Genomic DNA, 26,481 nt, shown 5'->3' on the forward strand with positions numbered 1-26,481 from the left:
TACTAGCTTCCCTTTTACTACCAGCCTCAGTTTTCTCATCTGTGAAATGGGGGTAATAAGAGTTGCGGCCGCTCATGGCGCAGATAAAATGAACGGCGGGTGCCCAGTACTTAGGGTGGCGCCTGCACACCGGAAGTTGCTGAAACCCAGGCTGGAAATCTACACACACGAAACAGGGATGCGAGGAATCCCTAACGTCTCCTTTCTGTTTGGCTTTTCAGTCAGGCCTCATAAGGACACGAGAAAATGAATTCCTCATCTCGCCATTACCTCAGCTCCTGGCCCAGGAACACAACTACAGCGCCCCCGCGGGCCACCGCCCTCACGTGCTGTACAAAAGGACGGCGGAGGAGAAGGTCCGGCGTTGCCACGGCTACCTGGGCTCCGGCCAGACCCCGGCGGGTCACCCCTCAAGCCACACGCCCCACACCTCTTGGCGGCCGGAGAGAGAACGGCATCATGGAAGGTGGCAAAAGCAGCATTTTTGTGGACGACGCAAGAAATGTATGTAAGGAAACCTTTTCTTGTTCTCTTCCTCTCTGGGCGCTCGACGGGTTTTCCCGAGCATCACTGGGTGTGCTGACTTTGCAGGTTAAAACTGGCTACGCTCAGCCCCCACTGAAGTTAATCTTGGAGATGAGCCAGAAATCACCCCTGTCAGACGAAAGCTAGGTGATCCTTTTTTTTTTTTTTTTCTTTTTTTCAGTTAAACTGGAAAGTTTTTTTTTTCCTCTTTTAATATCTTTTTAATCGTATGTCCCAATATTATTTTAGTTTCTTTATCTTTTCTGTATGAGAAAAGGACCTAGTCTTCCAAATGATGAGAGAGATCAGAGGTGAATTCCCAGGTGTGGTTAGGTATTCTTTTTGAAGATTCTAATCTTCCCTGGTGGCTCAGATGGTGAAGAATCTGCCTGCAATGCAGGAGACCCTGATTCAGTTCCTGGGTCAGGAAGATCCCCTGGAGAAGGGAATGGCAACCCACTCCAGTGTTCTTGCCCAGAGAATCCCATGGACAGAGGAGCCTGGTGGGCTGCAGTTCATGGGGTTGCAAAGAGTCGAACATGACAGAGCAACTAATTGAACAGACTTCCCGGTTAAAGAGAATATTGGCACCTGATTGGAGGTGGCGACGGAACACAGGAAGCCTTGGACTTGGCTTGTGACCTGGGCACAACCATCTGCATTTTCTATACCAGCAGTGTCTGACAGAAATAGAACATCAGCCCCATGTGTAATTTTAAATTTTCTAATAGCCACATTAAAAAATGCTTAAATAGGTAAATTAACATGAATGATATATTTTATTTAACCCAATATATAGAAAATATCATCTTAGTATGTCATCAATATAACCAGTGAAGTACCAATTTAAATGATGTATTTCATATTCTTTTTTCATATTAAGTTTTAGAAATCCATTTATTTTATACTTAGGGAACAATTCCAAATCAGACAATAAATTCTCACCAGAAATGCTTAATCTGTATCTAGATTTTATAAAACATAAAGGTGAAAAGTAGACTTACACAGTCAAATTGTTCCATATGTAAAGTTTTTCAATAGCTGAATCAAATACTGTCTTTTAAATGTAAAATAAAATTAATAAAAGTTAAATAAAATTAAAAATCCCATTCCTTCAGTGGCACCAGCCACATTTCAAAGGAGCCATGAGCAGCGTGTGACTCCGTAGCTGGACAGGGCAGCTGGGTGATTCGCACGGAGCAGAGGAAATGGGTGATCACTAGCGGTCATGAAAGACAGTTTCTAGCACTTTAATTGGTTTTGGGGATTTGGTATTACTGAAATATCCTTTTTAAGGAACATCTATTTGGCGTGAATTTGTAATACTAGTGGTATTAAAGATAGTGATGATATTCATAGTGGCAGTGACATACACTTGATATGAAATATGAAAGCTAATCTTTAAAGCAGCTTTATGATTAGATACTATACTCATTTCAGTGATGAGAAAACTGAAACTCAGAGTCATTTATCAAAATGGCCAATTGAGACTTTAAATTGAGCTCTAAATGATTTGATCATTTCATTTTTCTCTGTGAAGAGCTGACTTCACTATAATGACTGTACCAGTTGTTACAGTATTAAATGTATCTATAGCACACACAGTCCTGAGCTTTCCAAATGCATTTTTCCTTCCCAGCAACCCTTGAATCTGTCACTGTCCATTAACTAAAGGGATGGTGCCTAATCTAACAGGTACTTTGAGGTCTCTGCTCAGACACTATGGCCAATATCCATGCTGCACCTTATCTATTACAAAGCATTTAATATAAATTTTTTTTCATTTAATAGAATTTTAAACATCACTTCTGACTATTCTGTTTCCACAGCAACTTAATTAATATCAGGTCAAAGAGTCCTATTGACCACTTATTTTGTGCGATATTAAAGTTTGTGTTGATGAAACAAGAACGTGGGCAGCATTCTACAGGATACATATTTGTAAACTTTAGTTAGAAAATAATACACAAAGTGTATACAGAAAAAAAGGAGAAGGGGGCGGCAGAGGATGAGATGGTTTGATAGCATCACCAACTCAATGGACATGATGTTGAGCAAATTCTGGGAGATAGTGAAGGGCAGGAAAGCCTGGCCTGCTGTAACCTATGGAGTTGCCAAGAGTCAGACGTGACTTAGCAACTGAAGAAGAACAACAGCAATTCAAAGTATGATAATGAATTCAGAAGCAAAGGAAAGTGTCTGCGTCTGCAGTGTCTAAGCCATAAAACAAAATGAGCGCTTTCTGTTTTTAAAGATTCTTCCCACAGTACTGATTTTTCTTGCACCACCCTTCCAGCTAGAGTTGTAGCTTCTTTTCTTTGACTCTTTGGAGAGCTCTTTTGAGTTACTCAATCCATTTGTCTGTCCATCCATTGCACCTTCTACGGAAAGCGTCTCTCTTGACCACAAATTAGGTCCAGAGTCCCAGAACAGGTACGATGGCATCATTTGTCAGGAGATGAGTGAAGCGCTGGTTGCTTGGTCTCCCGCCTCCCCTTGTTTAGATGTCTCTCTGTCTCCCCGGCTGATCTCTGCTGCCAGCCCTTCCAAATGCTCTCCTGTTCTTGTAGATGCCCCCAAGCCTCCCACAGAGGACACCTATCTCAGGTTTGATGAATATGGGAGCTCGGGACGGCCCAGAAGATCAGCTGGCAAGTCACAGAAGGGCCTCAACGTGGAAACCCTTGTGGTAGCAGACAAGAAAATGGTGGAGAAACACACCAAGGCCAACGTCACCACGTACATCCTCACGGTCATGAACATGGTATGGAGACAGTCAGGACCCAGCCCTCTGCCTGCCTCAGACAGCTCAGAATCATGGCATTCCCGTGCATGAGTTAAATAGCAGATGCAGCCACCTGATTTTATTGAAAAAATTAAGTTGGAAGGAAACTGGCTTCCAACATCAATATATTTGGTCAAATCAATGCATACTTGCTCATAAATATGTCCTATTGATCTTCCCTTACAGTTTTGGAAATTTAAAAAAATTTTTTTTTAATTTTCTCTGATTTCAATTTGTTTCAACAGGTTTCCAGCCTCTTTAAAGATGGGACCATTGGAAGTGATATAAACATTGTCGTGGTTAGCCTCATTCTTCTGGAACAAGAGCCTGTAGGTGCCACACTTCATTTCTTTTTTCTTCACTCATTCTGCCCTTCAAGATACACTTAGGGAACACCTACTATGTTGCCACCCCATGGAATTGTCATTAGAAATTCAGCTTTGAAAATTTAAAATTACCCTCAAGGAATGTACAATCCAATAGGGTTGTGTATATAAATACTAAAACCTCACAAAATGATTATTTCTACATAAACATACAATATATGTATAGATATACAATGATATAAAATGATTAAAAGCGCATATGTAATATGACTACAAAAAAGTAAAATGAATACAAAAAGTAGAATATAGATATTATAAAATATTATGCAGGCTTCACAAGGAAAGTACATTTGGTAGGAGATTTAAATGTCAGCTGGATTTGGCAAGTTGGAGATTCTGGGTAATTACAAAAGGATATTTTGAAAATATACTGAAAATAAGTCATCTGAAAATTCTGGTTAAAAAGCTTACTGTCTCCCAACACCACCTTAGGTACTACAGAAAATAAGCAAGGGATATTTAACTGCCCTTGACTTAGTTACAGGGAGATGCAAGCAGAACATATCATCAAGTGTTAAATTGTACACCTCCTGCTTTGTGGTGTTTTGATGTTGCAACTGTATTTTCTGAGGCGGGAATTACCAATCTGACTATTTTTTAAGTCCCCTAAGGCTTTTTGTCTTCATCTGTAACCCCAGTCATGAATGAACAAAGCAGAGAGTCAGAGATGAGGCAAAAATGAATATAATCGCCAAGTCTCTAGTGCTCCTGTATCAAATTATTCTTAGAGTTTTAGAAAAGAAGAAAAGGTGTATGTTGTTTGGGAGATACTTCTAATTTACCACTTATACTATTTCCAAGGACTCAAAGTCAGCAGCATCCTAATTCACTGATAATTAAGAGTTTTGTCTAAAAATTCTCAGCTTGACCCAAGTTAATAGTTCTCAGGAAAAATTTGATTAAAAAATTATTTTAAGAGTAGGTCCTTGCTTACCCTTTAGAATATTGTAATTATTTGTTTCTTCATCCATTCAGTGAGCTTTCAGTTTATTGATTGATGGGTTGTAACCTATGGCGTGCTGAGCCCTTTCCTGGAAATTTTGACATAGGAGTAAGCAAGCCATGGTCAGTTCTGTCCTCATGCTAGACTGAAGGATCCACTGAACTTTATCCCCACTAAGTAATAATTACGTTGTAAAAGTAATAACAGTTCTATAAGGATGTTACCAGTGTGAGACGAGCAAAGGTGTTTCTAACTGATGCCAGTTTATTTGTTATAGAAATACAGCTGCCACCAAAGCACACCACTGAAACTCTCCAGTTACTTCCAATATTGTGAACATTTACCTGCAATGGTTTTAAGCACCAGTTATGTCCAGCCTTAGCGCAAGTGTTTTCCTCTGTTGACCCTTCCCCCAGGAACATGATGCTTCTGTGTTTGCTTGTACAAATGGAGTGATGCAGCATTCTCATGTCTGTCACACATTCACACTTTGATTTGTGTGGCTTTCCCACAGGGAGGATTACTGATCAATCATCATGCAGACCAGTCTCTGAATAGTTTCTGCCAGTGGCAGTCTGCCCTCGTTGGAAAGAATGGCAAGAGGCATGACCATGCTATCCTACTCACGGGATTTGATATCTGTTCCTGGAAAAATGAACCATGTGACACTCTAGGTATGATATGAACACATGCTTCATGCACACCCATGTCAGCTAAAAACGCAGTCTGGAAACTTTCTATTGGGTGAGTAGCTCTTGGGATTCTTTATAAGGAGACAATCATTAAATTGTGGAGTATCCTCATTGTACCCTCTCTGAATATTGTTCTATTTAACTGAACTCAGTGTGGAATGGGGCCCCCTTTGCTTTATTCCTGTTGTGTTTTTCTTTATTAAACTTTGTGATGATCCTGCAAACGTGAGATCAATGATTGTTTAACTACGCACGTTGTAGGTTATTCCCTAAGCATCTTGAGTGCAGAGCTGTGTAGCTGAAAAGAACCTGCCTAGTCTCTGTGGCATTCAACTGTGCCTCTAAGTAGCATGCTTCTTTTAAAAAGTTATTTGAACTTTGAAGAACTCAGCTGAAAGTATCTTTAAAAGAAACAAAGTGTTAAGTTCTACTCATCTATTTAGAGAGGACAGAGAACCATATACCTTAAGCATTTTTCTGCAAAAAAATAAATAAATAAACAAAAGGTACACAGCATTTGGACATCAGAAATGATCAGGAGTGTTTCCTTTGGGTTTGAAATTGCTCTCTCAACAGGGTTCGCCCCCATCAGTGGGATGTGTAGCAAGTACCGAAGCTGTACCATCAATGAGGACACAGGGCTTGGTCTGGCCTTCACCATCGCTCACGAATCAGGGCACAAGTAAGTGACCCCTCGATGTACTGCTTTATATGAAAACCAGTTGGGTGGTTCATTGGCTTTCCTCTAATGATTATTGTCGATCTGGGTGGAATAAATAGGATATATCTTATATAAGGTTTACAATAGTACTTGACTTTTTTTCATTTGTGAAAGTTGCTCAGTCGTGTCCGACTCTGAGACCTCATGGACTGTAGCCCGCCAGGCTCCTCTGTCCATGCAGCCCTCCAGGCCAGAATACTGGAGTGGGTAGCCTCTCTCTCCTCCAGGGGATCTTCCCAACCCAGGAATCGAACTGGGGTCTCCTGCATTGCAGGCGGATTCTTTACCAGCTGGGCCACCAGGGGAGATCACATTTGATTGTAAGAAGGGCCCAAAGAAAGGCCAGGCATTGTCAAGGCTCTTGTTGAACAACATTTGATAGCTACTTAGTATTCCATTGTGTGTGTAAATGGACTTTGTTGTTGTTCAGACTGTAAGTAACATGCCCTAATAGTTAAATTATGAAGGAGATAAGTCATAAGATTTTTATAAAACTTTTGACATGTACCAAAGAGAATGCGTTTTGTCTTCTGATAGGCTGTCAAATCAAAGTTAGAAAATTAAAAAAATGTTAAGTTCAAAACACAAATCAGACTTGGTTTTCTTATGTCCAGAAAACTACACTAAGGTGCTGGTTTAATGACCTTTTCCTCTTAGAGAAATGGCTTTGATCTCTCCCCACTTTGTCCCCACTTCTGTGACTCTTGCTGTTTCCTTTGGTGCTTTATACATAAATTTCCCTCTGCTTTTGACTTTCACAAATATATTTAGAAAGACTGTCATCCAAACAAACCCGTTAGCTTCTTGGTTAAGTGCAAAGAAGAATTGAATTGGGCAAAGTGGAGCTTGGGAAAATACTTTCCCTGAGTGTATGTTGAGGTTAATAAATACCTGTGTGTGGATCCATCACCTCTAATGCCATGTATTAACACGTGTATGTTGAATCTAGAAAAGTAGCATAGATCTTGTTTTTTTACAAAGCAGAAATAGAGGCATAGATGGTGTAGAGGACACATGTATGGACACCGAGGGGGAAGAGGCAGTGGGATAAACTGGGAGACTGGAATTGATGTGTACACACGCTGTGTATAAAATAGGTAACTGGGGAACCTACTGTAGCACACGGACCTCTGCTCTGTGCTCTAGCGTGACCCAAATGGGAAGGAAATCTAAAAAAGTGGGGATATGTGTATACATATAGCCGCTTCACTTTGCTGTATAGTAAATACTAACACAGTGTTGTGAAGCAACCAATAAAAATTAATTTAAAAATATTTTTAAATCCCTGGGGCCCTCACTGATCAGCTCAAGTATACAGCCATCCTGCTGTTACTAACCTGATAAACTGGGAGGAATGATGGGAAAATGGCTGGTTTGTAGACGTGAGTCACAACAGAATCATCGTTGTTGTTCCAACTCTTTGCGACCCCATGGACTGCAGCACATCAGGCTTCCCTGTCCTTCACTATCTCCTGGAGTTTGCTCAAACTCGTGTCCATTGAGTCGGTGATGCCATCCAACCATCTCATCCTCTGTCAGCTGCTCCTCATGCCTTCAATCTTTCCCAGCATCAGGGTCTTTTCCAGTGAGTAGGCTCTTCTCATCAGGTGGCCAAAGTATTGGAGTTTCAGCTACAACATCAGTCCTTCCAATGAACACCCAGGACTGATCTCCTTTAGGATTTACTGGTTGGATCTCCTTGCAGAACAAGGGACTCTCAAGAGTCTTCTCCAGCACCACAGTTCAAAAGCATCACTTCTTCAGCGTTCAGTCTGCTTTATGGTCCAACTCTCTTTTCTTACAATTGCAGTAACTCTATCCCTCACTTGGGTTCCCTGATTCTCAGTACATCTTTTTCATCCTCTGCCTATAGTTTGGAAAACGGGTTCACTGAAGCCTTTTTGTCTTCTTTCTGTTTTAGTTTCGGCATGGTTCATGATGGAGAAGGCAACCCCTGCAGGAAAACGGAAGGCAATATCATGTCACCCACGCTGACTGGAAACAACGGTGTGTTTTCCTGGTCTTCATGCAGCCGGCAGTACCTCAAGAAATTCCTTAGGTGAGAAGACAGGCCAGGGCCAAGGGCATTCCCAGGTTCGGAGGAGTGACCGTGAATGGTCCTCAGTCGACGTGAGAACAGGCACTTGGTGGGTTGATGGTGAGGATGGTATTGGCGTGACTGTTGCTGAGAGAACACTGAAGGCCTCATGCTGTTACGTGTTCTCCACAGAACGCCTCAGCAGTCCTCACAGCGGTCCTGTTATCCCCTCGTTTTAGAGCTGAGGAAACTGAGTCTTAGGGCGGTTATAGTATTACTGAAGGTTTACAGCTGGTAAACTGAGGACAAAAGACACACTCAGATCTGTCATGACTCCAAAATCTCTGCTTAGAACTGTCTCCTCTAAGACATCCAGAGGTTCCTGGGAATATTACCTTTTTATTGTGACTGATTGTTTTAAACTAGTCAATCAACTCGGTCATAAGGGTATTAAAAGTACTAAAATAGAGTGTTTGTTTTACGATGAATGGAGCATTGTGGTGATTGGCTGTTTTTTTGAAATGGCCAGGAGCTAACTTGGTGTCCAAAAGACATCCAAAGGGCATGATAGCTATGTAAAATTCCTTCAGTAACTCAGAACTCCTAGATTTATTTCATCAGTAAAATGGGAGTTAGGCAGGTAACACTGTTTGATTTGTATTAAATGCTGAACACCAACCTGAAACTCTTTGAAGTGTCCTTTGATTTTATTAAACCTTTTGGACATTATGCAACACTAGAGACATTAGACAGATATGTGTGTGTTTCAGTTTTATGTGTGCAGATATACCTTATTAATCTGTGTTGACACGCAAGAACACTCGGCTTCTAAAGGCATCCCCTCTTGACCAGGTATTAGGGAAACTAACCAAGTTTCTTTGGGAATTACTATTCTTAATACTTTTTCTTTAACCTGTACCACTGCATGTTATTTGCAGATGTTCACAGAATTAGTCATATACACAGGCAAGGATGATTCAGTGGAAGGATGTCAAACCAAATGATGCCCCAAAGAACAGTGAAATATTGACAGAGTTTTTGCTATGAGACTTTGTCACAACAGGAGATTTTCTTATTGGTTTTCAATTTATGGTCTGGGGCCTAAAGTTACCCTTCCTATCTCATATGAGAATGAAATAAAGATGATAAATCAAGGTCAACTTAGTATAAATTTAATTTCTTGCTATAAATTGAATGTTATGAATATGATATAGTTAAATTCTTTTGGCTGATGATGACAATAAGAACAACAAAAGCTAACTTTGAATGCTTCCTGTGCTGTGTTGAGCATGTTACTTTGTCTTGCTTGATCTGTGAACAACTCTTATGGAAGTCAGGTTATGTTAGTACTGAGATATGTAGGAGTTGGTCACATTGGCTTGACTAGAACCCCCCATCTGTCTGACTCCAAAGTCGTGTGTAACCACCATGCTGTTTTATCTCTCATTGATACCCTAGTTTAATTATTTAAGTAAGTGGAGATAAGGTGCCTGAAAATCCATCCCATTTGGACTGTGTTTTTTTCCAACACATCCCAGTTCAGTATACCTCAGGGAGATTGTTCTTCTTTGTTCCCAATGTATCCTTTCCCCTGATTTCTTTCAAATTCATTTCTGATTTCTTTCTTATTCATCTGTTGCTCATAAAGATTACTGGAGGTAAAAATGTATCTTTGACCACACCCCATTATGCTTTTTAAAAATAAAAACACAGCATGACTTTCAACTTTGTAGAGACAGGTAATTGTCTCTAGTTTATTTTGTGACTTTAGTACTCACCACAGAGCAGGCACTCAGTAAAAATTTGTTGAATATTGTTGAATGAGACTGTTAGGGAAAGTTGACTTTTCCCATCTCCTTGCAGGTCAAGCTTAACCAGTGAGATAACTATAACTTCCAGCCCCATGTAAACACTTTGTGGTCCTGTAAATTTCATTTTCTTAGACAGGACAGGACTCACTCTTAGTTTTAAGCACGTGCCTATTTCTTTGCCATGTTACATTTTTCTTTGCATGAATGCATTCAGAAGTATAGTGTTCTGTGTGGCTGGATCACAAATAAACACGGTAACTAATAAGGATGTATTTCTGCAGCACGCCTCAGGCTGGGTGTCTGGTGGATGAGCCCAAGCAGACAGGACAGTATAAGTACCCGGACAAACTACCAGGACAGATTTACGATGCCGACACACAGTGCAAGTGGCAGTTTGGAGCCAAAGCCAAGTTATGCAGCCTTGGTTTTGTGAAGGTATGTTTGCTTGTGATTTCAACCTTACATTAAGATTCTATCCTGTGTCTGTGTACCTAACAGAAGTATAAACATTTGGTTTGCTCAGGCCAAGGGTTAGAGTCTGGGTTACCTCTGAAATGTCATTTGTTTGGCGTGATAATTAAGTGGCAATTTTACTGTCAATGAATTATCCAGACTTATCCCCCGCAGACCATGCCTGGTTTAAATACCAAATTCCTCCTCTGTAGACGACAATTTTATCACAAGCAGTAAATCTAGATACAATGGCTTCCACCTAATGTGCGTTATTGTTTTTGTTCATTTCGTTGAGTTCCATGTTTTATTTTTTTAATGAATTAACTTAATTGGAGGATAATTACTTTACAATATTGTGATAGTTTTTACCATACATCAGCATGAATCAGCCACAGGTATACATGTGTCCCCCATCCTGAACACCCCTCCCACCTCCCTGCCACCCTATCCCTCTGGGTTGTCCCAGAGCACCAGCTTTGAGTGCCTTGCTTCACGCACAGAACTTGCACTGGTCTTCTATTTTACATATGGTAATGTACATGTTTCAATGTTATTCTCTTAAATCATCCTACCCTTGCCTTTAATGTAATCCATATAAGACCATCACCCCTTCAAAATGCATATGTATACCTTTTACAGTAATATGAACACAATCTTTAGCAGCTAACTTCTTTTGGTATGTAAAAATTCAAGGCATATCTTGAGTAATTTTAACAAGATTTTTGTGTCAAGTCTTTCTTTCAAGGAACACTTACCTGTTTTGTAAATAAGTTTGATTTGTATCATTTTTTTTTAGATTTTGCATATAAGTGATATCATATGATATTTGTCTTTCTCTGGCTTACTTCACTTAGTATGATAAACTTCCCAGGTGGTACAGTGTTAAAGAATATGCCTACCAAATGCAGGAGACCCAGGAGACATGGGTTCGATCCCTGGGTCGGAAAGATCCCCTGGAGTAGGAAATGGCAATCCACTCTAGTATTCTTGCCTGGAGAATCCCCATGGGCAGAGGAGCTTGGTAGGTTACAGTCCATGGGGTCACACAGAGCCAGACATGACTTAGCGACTAAGCGCAGCACAGTACATGGTAATGTCTAGGTCCATCTGTGTTGTTGCAGATGGCACTATTCCAGTCTTTTTATGGCCAAGTAATATTCCATTATGTATCACACACCACATCTTCTTTGTCCATTCATCTTTGCTGCATGCCTGAAGCTAACACAGCAGTGTTAACCATGAAGCTGAAAGTCGCTCCTTCGTATCCGACTCTTTATGACCCCATGTTCTGTAGCCTCCCAGGCTCCTCTGTCCTTGCAGTTCTCCGGGCCAGAATACTGGCATGGGTAGCCGTTCCCTTCTTTAGGGGATATTCCCAGCCCAAGGATCGAACCCAGGTCTCCCGCACTGCAGGTGGATTCTTTTCCAGCTGAGCCACCAAGGAAGCCCAAGAATACTGGAGCGGGCAGCCTATCCCTTCTCCAGGGGCTCTTCCTGACCCAGGAATTGAATCAGGGTGTTAATTAACTATACACCAATATAAAATTTAAAATTAAAAAAAGGAAGACTTATCTTTTTATGAAAAAGATACATGGGAAAAAGCAAAAGTCCAGGAGGTAGAAATGGGGGAAACAGTCTTCTAATTGGTCAACAACCATGCCACTGACCATCTCAATGTTACTAAAAAGTAGAATCATTTTTAAGTTGGTTGCTTCCTAGTATCCAAAGAGAAAAGTGGAAATCCTAGGTGTCTGGAGACCTGGAAATGATGGAGATTTGTATTCCCATCTCTGTTTCTGTTCCCTCTCCTCCTCTCCCTTCCCTCTTCCTTTTCTCTACCACCGTTCCCGCCATCAGCAGCACCACCACCCATCACCCTGTAGCGATTGCTACGCAAGCTTCTGCTCCATACACGGCATTCCACTTAGAGACACATTTCACTTTTCCTCAACCTTCACAAAAGCCTTTTGAAGGGAGAATTATCACCTACTTTTTAACTGGGACTCAGAGAATTCCATTTGCCCAAAGCCACACAACTTTTAAATGGTAGAGGTTAAACAAATCTCCTCACCCATACTGATGAGTATGGGTGAGCGTCCTCCTTATTGGGTAATACCAGTGTTTCCTAAACTTCAGCATTAACATTCAGTCCTTAAAAACTACTTTTATTAGTTGTGCCATATCTCTGTATGATGACTCACTTGTTGCTTTTTTATGAATAAACTCACTTAAAAAAAGAAGTCCAGTCCTAAGAAATAATAACCCCCAAATCACTGGTTTGATATGGGATTATGTGTGTTTCCAATGCAATTTAAGTGCATAACTATTAGAAAAATTTATGCATACACCATTTACATTTTTTTGGTATATCCTCCATGGTGCGTGAATCTTAATTTGGCAAACACTAGTCTATCATATGTATAAATTAACAAATTCACAATTGTTCTAACTGAGGTGAGGCTTTTGGCAGAAAAAAGTAGCCATTCTTTTCTTGGAAAAAGTTTATCTGCTAACTTTGTCTCTTGTCATTCCATTCTTAAAGGTATGCTAGCTTACTCCTTTGCTAATTATATATGCAGCACTAAATATGCAACAAATGCACAATTGGTAATGACTTTGATTTTCCTTAGAAATATAAAGTGAGCTTCTAAAATGACTATTGGGAATTCTTTGGTTGTCCAATGGTTAGAGCTCTTCACTTTCACTGCCAAGGGTGTGGATTCAATCCTTGACTGGGGAACTAAGATCCTGAAAGTCACACTGTGTAGCCAAAACAAACAAACAAAAAAAATGACTGTTATTACTTGAGTATCATATATTCAACAAGCATTCGTCAGATGCCTGTGCAGAGTTTAAACAACTATCCTGAAGTTATAGATCTTTCTCTGGAACCACACCATATTTTTGAAAGATATTATCTCAGTGTGATGGTGTTTCCTAGGAAGTGGTGCAGAGGGACATGGAAGTTCTAGACTAAAAGACTGCAGAAATTGAAGAAAGGCACAGAAATAGGGATGTCTGGAGGGGTCGGAAGATTTGATATGCAAATATCAAATCATTGTGTTGTATGTGTGCTCAGTTGGGTCTGACTGTGACACCCTGGACTATAGCCCGCCAGGCTCCTCTGTCCATGGAATTCTCCAGACAAGAATACTGGAGTGGGTTGCCATTTCCTTCTCCAGGGGATCTTCCCGACCCAGGGATTGAACCCACATCTCTTGTCTCTCCTGCACTGGCAGGCAGGTTCCTTACCACTCGCTCCACCTGGGAATCCCACATGTCAGTTATTCTTTGTGGTTCTTCAGTCACTCAGTTGTGTCTGACTCTTTGCGACACCATGGACTGCAGCACGCCAGGCATCCCTGTCCTTCACCATCTCCCGGAGCTTGCTCAAACTCATCTCCATTGAGTTGATGATGCCATCCAACCATCTCATCCTCTGTCATCCCCTTCTCCTCCTGCCTTCAGTCTTTCCTAGCATGAGGGTCTTTTCTGGTGAGTTAGCTCTTCGCATTAGGTGGCCAAAGTATTGGACCTTCAGCTTCAGCATCAGTCCTTCTAATGAATATTCAGGATTTAGTTCCCTTAGGATTGACTGGTTTGATCTCCTTGCAGTCCAGGAGACTCTCAAGAGTCTTCTCCAACACCACAGTTCAAAAGCATCAATTCTTAGGTGCTCAGCTTTCTTTATAGTCCAACTCACATCCATACATGACTGCTGGAAAAACCATAGCCTTGACTAGACGGACCTTTGTTGGCAAAGTAATGTCTCTGCTTTGTAATATGCTGTCTAGGTTTGTCATGGCTTTTCTTCCAAGGAGCAAGTGCCTTTTAATTTCATGGCTGCAGTCACCATCTGCAGTGATTTGGGGACCCAAGAAAATAAAGTCCGTCACTGTTTCCACTGTTTCCCCATCTATTTGCCATGAAGTGGTATGTCAGTTATACCCCCAGTAAAAATTATTTTAAGAAGAATTTGACATTGAGAGGAATAAAGAGAAACTTTCTAGTATCTAAATCACAGCTACCTTGTAATCTACGAAATTTACTACATCACATTTCAACTTCTAGTAACTCTCCCACAGACTTAGATGCCAACTATATTGATGATTCTGTAAGTTTTCAGACATTTCCTGCTTCCATGTCCAGAAGTCTTTGGGTGCTTTCCATCCTGAAATGCTGCATGGCCATGAGGACAAATATCTCTCATTTTTTATTTTTATTGTTAAAGATTCAGCTCAAATATTACCTCCTTTTTTCCCCCAAGGAAACTTAACCTCCACTTTCCCTGAGCTCTGTTTTCACCCTTTATGTCACCTTCATAGACTCGTGATACTAATATTCTAATTGTCTATGTGTATCTCTTGCCTCAGTAGACAGAGAATGTCTGCAATGCCTGCCATGTACCTGATGTATTAACAGATACTCAGTAATTACTTATTGGATTTACAATGATAATCAAAGCCCACATATTTCTTGTAGCCATTGCATGTAGCATGGTGGGATCTTAGTTCCCTGAACAGGGATTGAACCTGTGTCCTCTGTATTGGGAGCACGAAATGTTAACCCCTGAACTACCAGGGAAGTCCTATCAAAGCCCACGTATTGTTAGCATTCCCATTTTCAGAACGTGGAAGACTTTGCCTCCATATCTTTCTCATCACTCCTCAAGGAAGCAGGAGTGGCTTCTCTTGGAGAAAGAGAGGAGCCAAAGATGACTCTGAGGTTTGGAGCTTGTGCAGCTAATAGGATGGGGTGTCATAAATGAGCTGTGGAAGGCTGAACATGGAACAGATTTGGGGGGACAGCTGGGGAACTATGTTTTGGCTGTGTTAAATTTGAGATGCTTGATGAAGTTGGATTGGCAGAGACCTTTGACCTTTGTGCATCTCATACTTCCCTTGAAGGGGCACCCAGTCATTAGAAACAGTAGGAAAAGGTGGGCACCCAGGGGCCGGACAGAACAACAGGCAGTGCTGAGACTCTTTCCTTAAAAATCACATCCAGGCCACATGAGACCTTTGGGGTCTCCATGGTTATTTTCTTTTTCCCTTAAATTATGACTTAAGTCTAAGGAATTATAGATTAGGAAAAGTTAGATGAATAGGCTGAAAAAATAAAAAGAGGTAAGAATAAGGAAGAAATAAGTGCAAACTCTGATTTCTGTTTCCTTTCAAAGAAAGCCTGCTCCGAAGGCTCTGGGGTCATCAGAGCGCGTCGTGGGCTATAATTACGCCTGACTTCTGTGCTCCACCACAAAAGAAATGACACGTTCGCACAGCCTGTCGTATTTCACTCTGGAACCCCTGTGTTCCTGTGTTTTGCTGGATTTTCCCGGTCCCCTCGGCTGCCCCTCCTCGGCCCTGTGGCTTGTCTTTGGTTGCGGGATGAGGCTCCGTTGCTTTGGTACGCTGGGGATGTTTTGGTGGCTGCTGCGTCAGCTCCGGGTGTGGGTTATGGCTTGACCTGGGCTGTGAGAGAGAAAGCAGTTTAATTCTGACAGCCTTTCTCGCTGCAGCTTTGTTTCCGTGGTCACCTCCCATCCCTCCGTTTTGGTAGAGGCAGGTTTTTTCCACCTTAACTGGTCCCTCTTGGATCCAGGGTGACCCAGATGGGAACACACGGAGATGATGGACTTCATGCATCTGGTTGAAAGGCTGCCTCATGCTTTCTTACTAATGTCAGTTACAGGTCCATTTCCATGGGAAACGTTTTCATGTTGTGTCTTATGAGCTGTGTTGAGATTTGGAAATACTTTGTGCAAGCGTGCTAAATCACTTCAGTCGTGTCTGATTCTTTGTGACCCCACAGACTGTAACCTGCCAGGCTCCTCTGTCCATGGGATTCTCCAGGCAAGAATACTGGAATGGTTTGCCATGCCCTCCTCCAGGGGATCTTCTAAACCCAGGGACCAAGAGGTCCTTCCCTTCTGTTTTTAAGAGACAGATTATACAACCAACAAGACCAGGCTCACTGCCTGCACCTCCTGTTTCCCTATGTTTTCTCAGTCTAATGGGACACTTTTGTTGTGAAAGATTTCTAAGTATTTTCTGCCATGGTTTTCTAACCATGGAATCTCTGTTAACTGGAATGCTTGGAGAATTGGGTGCCTGGTTCACTGAATTTTCAGGGGTCCAACAAGTGACCGTAAAAATCATTTTGTTTCATCCCTCACTGTTAATGTTTTCCCCAAAATGGACCTTAGTCAATAGAATGTGGCAAATGAAACAGAATGACTCTAGTGATTTGTGATTTTGACATTCCATTTATGATGTCATTCTGAAAAGCAAGTTTACCTCTGGAGCTGGAAGGAATCTGGTTCAGTCACTTTGCTTTAAAAACAGACAGTCAAGGGGTAGAGAAGTTGGGCCCTTTCTGACATCCATTGGTAGTAAATGCAGATCCAGTGCAGTGGTCAAGAACCCAGACTCTGGAATCGGGTCACTTTGAGTCCTGTCTTTGCCACTTACCAGCTTGGTGACTTGACAGCTTGAAAGTGTCAGTATCTTACGCAGTTTCCTCATCTAAATGAGTTGACATAAGGCAACGGCCCCCAGTCTTTTAGGCAGCAGGGACTGGTTTTGTGGAAGACAATGTTTCCGTGGAGCAGGGCAGTGGCAAGGGAGTAGTTTGAGGATGATTCAAGCACATTGCATTTATCGTGCTCCTGTGAGGATCCAGTGTCGCCGCTGACCTGACGGGAGGCAGAGATCAAGCCGTGGTGAGCGTGGGGTGGGGGTGGTGGGCAGCTGTAAACACAGATGAGGCTTCGCTCACTCACCCGCAGCTCACCTGCTGTGCATCCTGGTTCCTAACGGCCCTGGGGCTTGGGGGTCCCAATATAAAGAATCAGCGTCCACCGCTAAATGACGTTAGGGACAGTATTCATTACCTGTGGCCGCTGTAATCAATTTCCATGAACTGATTGAGTTAAAACAGCTCAAATGTATTTTCTTGCAGTTCTGGAGGTAGACCTCTGAAATGCATCACACTGGTCTAAAGTCAAGAGTTGGTGAGGTTGTGGTCCTTCTGGAAGCTCTAGAAGGGGAGTCATTTTCTTGTCTTCTCCAGCCTCCCAAAGTTGCTTGTATCCCTTGGTTCATGGCCACCTCCTCCCTTGTCAAAAGCCAACAACACCTCCCTGAGTCCTCCACACAATGCTCCTCTCTGGTTCTCTTCTGGCGCCCTCTTCTCTGTTTAAGGACCCTTGTGATTACCTGGGGTCCCTCTGGAAAATCTAAGACCATCTCCATCTCAAAGGCAATGTATTAACACCATCAATTTTATTGCAACTTTAATTCTCCTGTGCTATATAACCTAGGACAGTCACAGGTTCCTGGAACTAGGATGCGGTTGTTTGGGTGAGGGGAGGGCGTCATTCTGCCTCCTATAATCCAGCTTGTTGTTGTTTAGTCGATCAGTTGTGTCCAACTCTGCAACCCGATGAACTGTAGCCCGCCAGGCTCCTCGGTCCATGGGATTTCCCAGGCAAGAATACTGGAGTGGGTTGCCATGTCCTTCTCCCATCTTCTGCCATTTCCTTCTCAAGCAAATAAACTAGCTTGAGAGTTAATTTATTCAATAGGTCTGGTGTAAGAACAAAGTTGTCCTAATGCTTGAAAGCTCTAAAGGTCAAGAAGGCAATGGTGATGATCATTTACACTTTTATCCTTGGGAATAACCCTTCTGAGGCAAGTGCTGATTTTATCACTTATTCATAGATGAGGAAACTGTAGTTTAAAGGGCTTCTATAGCTTGTCCACAGGTCGTGCAGCCTGGGAAATACAGGACAAGGCTTTGGACCAGAGTTGCATTCATCCAGTCTTGGTCTGTCCTGCTTTGATGATGATGGTGGTGGTGATGATATTGGTGATGGTGATCACGATTAGGTTCTGAATCTCTTAGTTAAAAGTCTCTAAGTTAACTATTGTTACCTCCTAGTCATTACCAAACATATACGAATATACAGATAATGTAGAAATGTCCTGCTTATACGTTTGCTAGAATGTTTTACTAGTTAGTTTGCCACTACTGACTTCACTTGCCTCTCCTTTCCAGATAACATCCCATTTCAGCCACCTCAAAACAGAATATGGTGTACAACAGATTTGGATATTTTCATCTTTATTGTATCATCACACTTACCAGCTCCTTCTTTCCTTTCAGGACATTTGCAAATCCCTTTGGTGCCACCGAGTGGGCCACAGGTGTGAGACCAAGTTCATGCCCGCCGCGGAAGGGACCGTTTGTGGCTTGAGTATGGTAAACTGCATACTTGCTAGTTTTTAGTTCTAGAGACTTAATAACGCAGTGGACCCAAACTATTTGTGCCGTGACCTCAGAATGAAATGCTTTGGCTGCATCTATTTTCTGACTTCGCTTTAAATTAACTAGCTATTCTTTAGCAATTCTTCTAAAACTCAATGCTAGTATAACTGATTTGGCTCCTTTTTTTTTTAAGAAGGGTTTTTTCCTTCTGCCTTTGTTTTCCATTTTTAGATGGAGGCTTGGGCTCAAGTGTTTCTCTTTCAGTGAGCTGGAGGGGTTCATTGTCTGTTTACTGTTTTAAAAACTTATGTTTATTTATTTGGCTATGTCAGCTCCTAGCTGTGGCCCACAAAGTCATCTCTGGGTCGTGTGGGCTCTCGCACTGCAGCACACGGACTCTCTAGTGGTGGTGTTCAGACTCAGTAGTTGCAGCACATGGGCTTAGTTGCTCCACAGCGTGTGGGATCTTAGTTCCCCAATCAAGGATTGAACCCTTGTCCCCTGCATTGCAAGGCAGAGTCTTAACCACGGGACTACCAGGGGAGTCCCTCGACTATTTGCTTTTTCAACTTGATTCAGTACAGTAAAGTCTCAGGAAGCAGGTATTTCCTTTAGTAACAAAGAAAGGACTGTCCCTTCATACAACACATCTGAGACTCCCCTCCCAGGGTCATCATTGAGCTTCTAACATGCCCAATAGTGGCATTCTGTTCCTTATAGCAAATTCTCTTCAAAGATGCTATTAGATTAGAAATACCTAAATGTTCTAATAGTTGTTGTCCAGCCACTAAGTTGTGTCCAACTCTTTGCAACCCCATGGACTGCAGCACACCGGGCATCCCTGTCCTTCACCATCTCTCGGAGCTCACTCAAACTCATGTCCATTGAGTAGGTGATGCCATCCAACCATCTCATCCTCTGCCGTCCCCTTCTCTTCCTGTCCTCAAGCTTGCCCAGCATCAGGGTCTTTTCCATTGAGTCAGCTCTTTCCATCAAGTGACCGAAGTATTGGAGCTTCAGCATCAGTCCTTCCAGTGAATATTCAGAGTTTATTTCCTTTAGGATTGGCTGGTTTGAGTTCCTTGCTGTCCAAGGGACTCTTAAGGGTCTTCTCCAGCACCACAACTCAAAAGCATCAATTCTTTGGCACTTAGCCTTCTTTATGCTCCAACTCTCACATCAGTACATGACTACTGGAAAAACCATAGCTTTCACTATATGGGCCTTTGTCAGCAGAGTGATGCCTCTGCTTTTTAATATGCTGTCTAGGTTGGTCATAACTCCTTCCAAGGAGCAAGTGGTCTTTTAATTTCATGGCTATAGTCACTGTCCGCAGTGATTTTGGAGCCCAAGAAAATAAAATCTGTCACTTCTTCCACTTTTTCCCCATGTATTTGCCATGAAGTGATGAGACTGGATGCCATGATCTTAGTTTTTTGAATGCTGAGTTTTAAACCAGCCTTTTCACTTACTTCCTTCATGCTCATCAAGAGGCTCTTTAGTTCTTCTTTACTTTCTGCCCTTAGAACTTAGGCGGCTGAGTCTAACCCCAGTCTCTGCTAACTGTGTTGTTGCTAGTTGGGTAGTTTGAGCAAGTTAGTATTTCTTTGCTAAATTTCTCTCACCCAGTTATTCACTGCTATGTATCAAGTTCCCCCACCCTTCTGTGGCATCCTTGTGGACCTGTAAGCAACTTCATAAACTCTAGCTGCTTCTGTTATTGTTGTTGGCTATTGTTATTTTGTCACAACCACTGAGCTTAGCTCAGGAAAATCATATTCCTGGTGGGGAAGGTTCAGATTCATGCTTATGGTTGACAAAATCCTCAAATGACCCATCGTCCCCCCTTCAAAGTTCTGAGCCATGCTATATGATATCATGCAAATTCTGAAGTGGCAACGAATCTAGGGAAAAGAAAAATGGGGGAATTCATTAACACATGGCAAGAAATTGAGAAGAAGTCCTCTCTTAACCTAGTCAAAATACAGTCGCAACCAAGCCTCACAGTCAGCAGCCACGAAGCCAAGGGTATCATGGGGAGAAGTGGAGATTTGAAAGTGAAAACCACCTCCCCTTAATTCTGTAACTGAACCCCCACTCCTTGGTAGAACCTGGCACAATCCAAACCCCAACTCTTTGGATCTCATTGCAGCGGCTTTTAGGCAAGTGTGCAGTCATGCTAAGTCATGCAGAACTTGCTCATAATAAAAGCACCGCAGGGGGAAGAAAACCACTCCTTGGGGGCCCCCAAGGACAGAGGGAACCAGCATAACTGGACTGGGGGACAAAGGAGAATGCAGACGGAAAGACAGGCACAGAAAACAGCTCTTGAACTTGAGCAGATCACCAGCCCAGGAGAGCCCCAGAGCTAGTTCGGAAAAGACACTCGGCCCAAAGTCATCAGAGGGACCTTTCACACAGACAGAAGGGCCAAGGGCGTTACCTGGAAGCACAGTTTGTGTGGCCTGAAAGCTTCTCGGTTTCATCAGAAATGCTCTTACAGGGATGGTCTAGAATAAAAATGTGTGTGTAATTATACCTGTATATCTGATATGATAATCATCATGATAAATTCTGTGTTCCTGTCTGAAAAACTGATTCCCTTGGAAGGCATGAGCCCAGGGTTCTCTGCGCCCCATTGTTGCAAATGTCAAGGGAGGCTCTGTGGTCACGTCTGCACTGCCTCCCTGGGCTCTTGGGTGGACCCTTATCTGCACATGTCACCCCGATGGCTCCCAAGCCTGCCCTACTCAGCCCGCTGGTGACAGATGCCCTTTCCCGTGGATGTCAGCCTTTCAGAATGTACGCGGTGACCAGGGGGTACTGGCAGGTGTGGCTAGCAATGCCCTGAGAGCATCCGCAGCCTTCTGTTTGCTGCCAGACGGGTTTTTCCCACTGCCCCGCAGGTGTCTAGCCTCCGCCCTCCTTCCCAGCTGGTGTCTGAATGTCACACATTGTTTTCACAGTGGTGTCGGCAAGGCCAATGTGTCAAGCTGGGGGAGCTGGGGCCCCGGCCCGTCCACGGCCAGTGGTCCGCCTGGTCGAAGTGGTCAGAGTGTTCCCGAACGTGTGGCGGAGGCGTCAGGTATCAGGAGAGGCATTGCAACAACCCCAAGTAAGGCTCCAACAGAAAGTCCGTGTTTGTAAGATGCGAGCTTTCAGCCTGCTCCATCTTGCCTATTTGTTTGTCTTGCTTATGTCTGTTTTTAAGGGTAGCTTTCTTCTGTCTGGTTAATAGCAATCAACGAGGGTTTTACTGTTTGTATGTAAACACTGTATGCCCTTCCCTGGTGTCTCAGCAGTAAAGAACCCACCTGCCCATGCAGGAGACGTGGGTTCGATCCCTGGGCTGGGGAGATCCCCTGGAGGAGGAAACGGCAACCCACGCCGGTATTCCTGCCTGGAGAACCCCATGGACAGAGGAGCCTGGCGGCCTACAGTCCCCGCTGCTTAGTTGCTCAGTAGTGTCCAGCTGCAGCCCACCAGGCTTCCCTGTCTGTGAGATTCTCCAGGCAGGAATACCGGAGTGAGTTGCCATTCCTTATTCCAGGGGATCGTCCCAACCCAGGGATCGAACCCATGTCTCTTGTGTTTCTTGCACTGTGGGCGGATTCTTTACCCACTGAGCCACCTGGGGGCGATAGTCCATGGGGTCGCAGAAGTCAGACACAGCTTATCGACTAAACAACAAATGTGCTGGGGGAGGTGTGCTGGGCAGAAACCGGAAAAGAGCAAAGGAGTTTATTCTCTGTGTGACTCTGCTGATCACAGACTCCAGTAACGGTGTGGATTACTTTTGGCATCTCAATTAGAGCTGCGTGCCTGGGATACTGTAGAACGTAGAAGCTTGGCTGGTGGATGGTGTGTGAGTGCACGCGCGTGTGTGTGAGAAACGGATGACCTGGAGAAAGTATGCGGATTTTTGCCCTGCAGGAATGTACATCAACATGTGTTGACAGATATGCCTGACTTTTAAAGAGAAACCAGAAATCTGAAAAAAAAATGTTGTGTGAAATTTCCCAATTTGTAAAATACCGACCTCACGTTCAATTTTCTTTAGAAAAAAAAAGGTTGGGAGGACTCATCAAATACCTCTGGGGTGAAACTGGCATGTGGGCACCCTCTGATCTGGTGGCCTTGAGATTCTGAGCTGTCCGGCTCTGTGCAGTGAAGATGGTTTCATGTTACTCTCATCGGCTCTAATTCCCGCCTGCAACATGAGTGAAATGTATGCTTCTTGCTGGGCGGTGTGATGTCAAAAGAGCTCAGGACTTGGAAACAGAAAGATCTGACTCCAAATTCTGGGTCCGCCACGTATTAATGGTGTCGCTCTGGGAAGGTCGCTTGAACTTGGAGGTTGGGTTGACATATAAGATGGAGATGACAACACCCAGTTCAGATGGTTTGAGGAGATTAGAAATTGTGTCTGTAGAGTTTCTGGCACACTGGGGAGCATCCAAGGGACATTCAGCAAAAGGCTTTGAGGTCCATGTGGTTTTTAATTATCCTCATCCTAAAACTGTGGGCTTCCCAGGGGGCTCAGTGGTAAAGAAGCCCCCTGCCAGTCCATGAGATGCAGGAGACCCGGGTTCGATCCCTGGGTCAAGATGATCCCCTGGAGGAGGAAATGGAAACCCACTCCATTAGACTTGAGAATAAGGTGGTGGAGTGCGAAGCAAGTGATACCTTGGAAAACAGTGGATTTAACTTTCCAGCATGGCTTGGTATGGATGTTGACAATAGACGCTGCTAAGCCCAGTACCTGAGCTTGCCCCCAGTCCACCCCTGCCTCGCTGGGTGGCTGTGGGTGACTGACTCTCCCTGCTCTGCCCTGCCCTACGTCCCTTGTTTGTAAAAAATGAGATAATGGCAGGATCTACCTCATCTGAGCTGGTTATAAGTGCTGGTATTTATAAAGTGCCTGGCACATTGTAAACACTGATGTTTGGTAGGTTGAGAATGTAAATAAATAATGAAACTACAGCAAAGGGAGATTTTTGAAAAGACGGATAGTCACCTGAGTCAGCATCTGAGCTGGATCAAGAGGCCAGTTTGTTCCCTAATATAAGGGAGGGTTTGGAGGTTCTTTGACCAGGGTTTGTTAGGTGGCATTTGGAATATCTCAGGCTGATGTAGGATCTCTAAGCCTTGGCACTCTTAACATTTTAGGTTGAAAAATTTCCTGTTGTGAAGGTTTGTCCTGTACATAGCAAGGTGTTTAGTAACAATCCTGAGCTCTACCCCCTCCATGCCAGTAAGATGACTCCCCCTCCCCACTCAACTTCTAAGTCATGGCAATGAAAATATCTCCAGACGTGGCCCAGCATCCCAAGGGGCACAGTCATTCCTGGTCAAGTCATGCTGCTCTAATCAGCCCCAGTAACTCACCGTCCTGAAAGGAAGACTGGTGATGCATTTACAGTTTAGACCAGATTATTAAAACCACCCTCCACATACACTGAGTAAAGCCTGTGTCTTGGATAGAATTGTTAGAACCATTCTATTACTTTTCATTTTTGCAGCATATTTCATGGATCTGGTTTTCATACATCGCAACATTTTACAATCTCGATATTTTCCCAAGAAAGAGAGATTACCTAATTCAATAGCTCTGCTGGTGAAGTGCATGAATGACGCCCCTGAGATTTAAATTAAAGCCTCTCTCATATCTGTGGGATTGAGAGCTCTTATTATAACAGGACATTGTTCTTGGAAATAGCATACTATAATTTTAGAAACACCTAATACAAGAATTAATCATTTGAGTGGTTCAGTTTGGTGCAATTTTATCATCTAAAACAAGATTGAGGCTGATCAGGATTTTGGTTAATTATGCACAAAGTCACAAATAAAGCAAGTAAATGACTGGCTGTTTCAAAACATTTGAATCAGTTCTCCATTCTTAGTTCATGTTGTCATTGTAAAGCTGGTTTTTTCCTCTTTCAAGTTACTGATGTCTTTCTTGATTCAGTTGAAACATTTGGTCTGTTCAGATCACTCAGCTTGACTATTTTCATTTTTTCATGGGAAAAGCAATGTGAGCTTTTTATTTCACATAATGATGGTTTTCCCAGAGCATATTTTATTTCATAAAAAATGAATTATTTCTGGTTGATTCATGGATTTATCAAACTTTTCAGCTTCAGAAAGACTGGAAGGTTGTCTGGCTCTGAAAGGGCCAGGACCCAGCACCTATGGCCCTCCGTCTCTGTCCCGTTTCTGTGACAGACCCGTTCATCACAGCCCCTGTTTTCTGCTGATCTCTACTCTGCCTCAGGAACCTTTTCAGAAGACTTTTCCAGGCATTTGCTGTCAATCAGGGTAGAACAGATTCGTGAGCTGAAACCTGTTATTTCATCTGGTGATTTTGCAAATGGGTTAGATGGAGGCGCCCATCCTTGTTCAGGTCACCAGGCTGGACTTGGGGGAGTCCAACCAAGATCCCACTGCCTTCATCCTCACTGGGAACATTTTTTTTTGGTTCCCTGGAAGAGAGCCTAGTGAAATTCCTATACACTCTGTTCAAGAAAATGAATAATGAAAATTCAAATAGAACAATTCAAATCATGATAAGTAAACTTGCTAAAGCATCCTGTGCGTGCTTAGTCGCTCAGTCGTGTCTGACTCTTTGCACCCCATGGACTGTAGCCCCCCAGGCTCCTCTGTCCATGGGATTCTCCAGCCCAGAATACTGGAGAGGGTTTGCCATGCCCTCCTCCAGGTGATCTCCCCAACCCAGGGATCCAACCCAGGTCTCCCGCATTGCAGGCAGATTCTTTACCAGCTGAGCCACCAGGGGAGCCCATGAATACTGAAGTGAGTCGCCTATCTCTTCTCCAGGGGATCTTCTTGACCCAGGAATCAAACCTGGGTCTCCTGCATTGCAGGCAGATTCTTTACCAGCTGAGCTACCAGTGAAGGCATTCTGGAACATTCTAGAACATTCTAGAACTCTCCTAAAATATGAGTCCATTTGAGAAAGACTAACAGAAGAATCATTGAAACATATCTCTGGCCCATTTTCCAACCACTAAATTCCAGACTCAGCTGATTATCAATATCACCAACTGCTTTAAAAAAACACTGATTTCTTCATACTCCTCATTGTGTATTTTTATTGAGAAAGCCTTTGGAAAAGTCCAGGAATATTTTTATATGTGTGTGTGTGTGTGTGTGTGTATCTGTGTCTGTGTATATTTACATATGTGTGATTGATTGTATATAAATATACATATACATACACATATATACATGTAATATATTGTATATATACATATGTTTACATATATATACACACATTGTTGTTCAGTTACTATGTATTTTATATTTATATATACACATACAACCACATAATACGTATATAAACATGTATTTGTACATATATAGTGTATATGTCTATATGTGTATACATATGTAAATGTATTTTATATAAATATATATGTGTGTATGTGTATATATGGAGTTAGAGTTACATATATAGATACTTCTTAAAAATAGCTTCCCCTGTGGTACATATACACCATGGAATATTACTCAGCCATTATAAAGAATTCATTTGAATCAGTTCTAATGAGATGTATAAAACTGGAGCCCATTATACAGAGTGAAGTAAGCCAGAAAGATAAAGACCAATACAGTATACTAACACATACATATGGAATTTAGGAAGATGATAATGATAACCCTATATGCAAAACAGAAAAAGAGACACAGATGTACAGAACAGACTTTTGGACTCTGTGGGAGAAGGCGAGGGTGGGATGTTTTGAGAGAACAGCATCGAAACATGTATATTATCAAGGGTGAAACAGATCATCAGCCCAGGTTGGATGTGTGAGACAAGTGCTCGGGCCTGGTGC

At 42.7% G+C, this 26,481-nt stretch overlaps 1 protein-coding gene across 2 annotated transcripts in view; it reads left to right on the forward strand.

Annotated features, from left to right (window-relative positions):
- The window catches only part of ADAMTS18 (ADAM metallopeptidase with thrombospondin type 1 motif 18), a 144,979-nt gene that overhangs the window by 68,506 nt on the left and 49,992 nt on the right, over positions 1-26,481 (forward strand). The window contains exons 4-12 of one of the 2 annotated variants that reach the window (XM_070451508.1): positions 222-504; positions 3,096-3,289; positions 3,556-3,639; positions 5,154-5,313; positions 5,908-6,013; positions 7,974-8,111; positions 10,183-10,336; positions 18,521-18,616; positions 21,589-21,737. In XM_070451508.1, coding sequence (XP_070307609.1) covers positions 222-504; positions 3,096-3,289; positions 3,556-3,639; positions 5,154-5,313; positions 5,908-6,013; positions 7,974-8,111; positions 10,183-10,336; positions 18,521-18,616; positions 21,589-21,737 — 1,364 coding nt within the window. Of the gene's footprint in view, positions 1-221; positions 509-3,095; positions 3,290-3,555; positions 3,640-5,153; positions 5,314-5,907; positions 6,014-7,973; positions 8,112-10,182; positions 10,337-18,520; positions 18,617-21,588; positions 21,738-26,481 lie in introns of both variants that reach the window. The other variant, XM_020915713.2, reaches the window with a different exon arrangement.

Source organism: Odocoileus virginianus, chromosome 20 (assembly GCF_023699985.2).
Source record: "Odocoileus virginianus isolate 20LAN1187 ecotype Illinois chromosome 20, Ovbor_1.2, whole genome shotgun sequence".
NCBI lineage: Eukaryota > Metazoa > Chordata > Mammalia > Artiodactyla > Cervidae > Odocoileus > Odocoileus virginianus.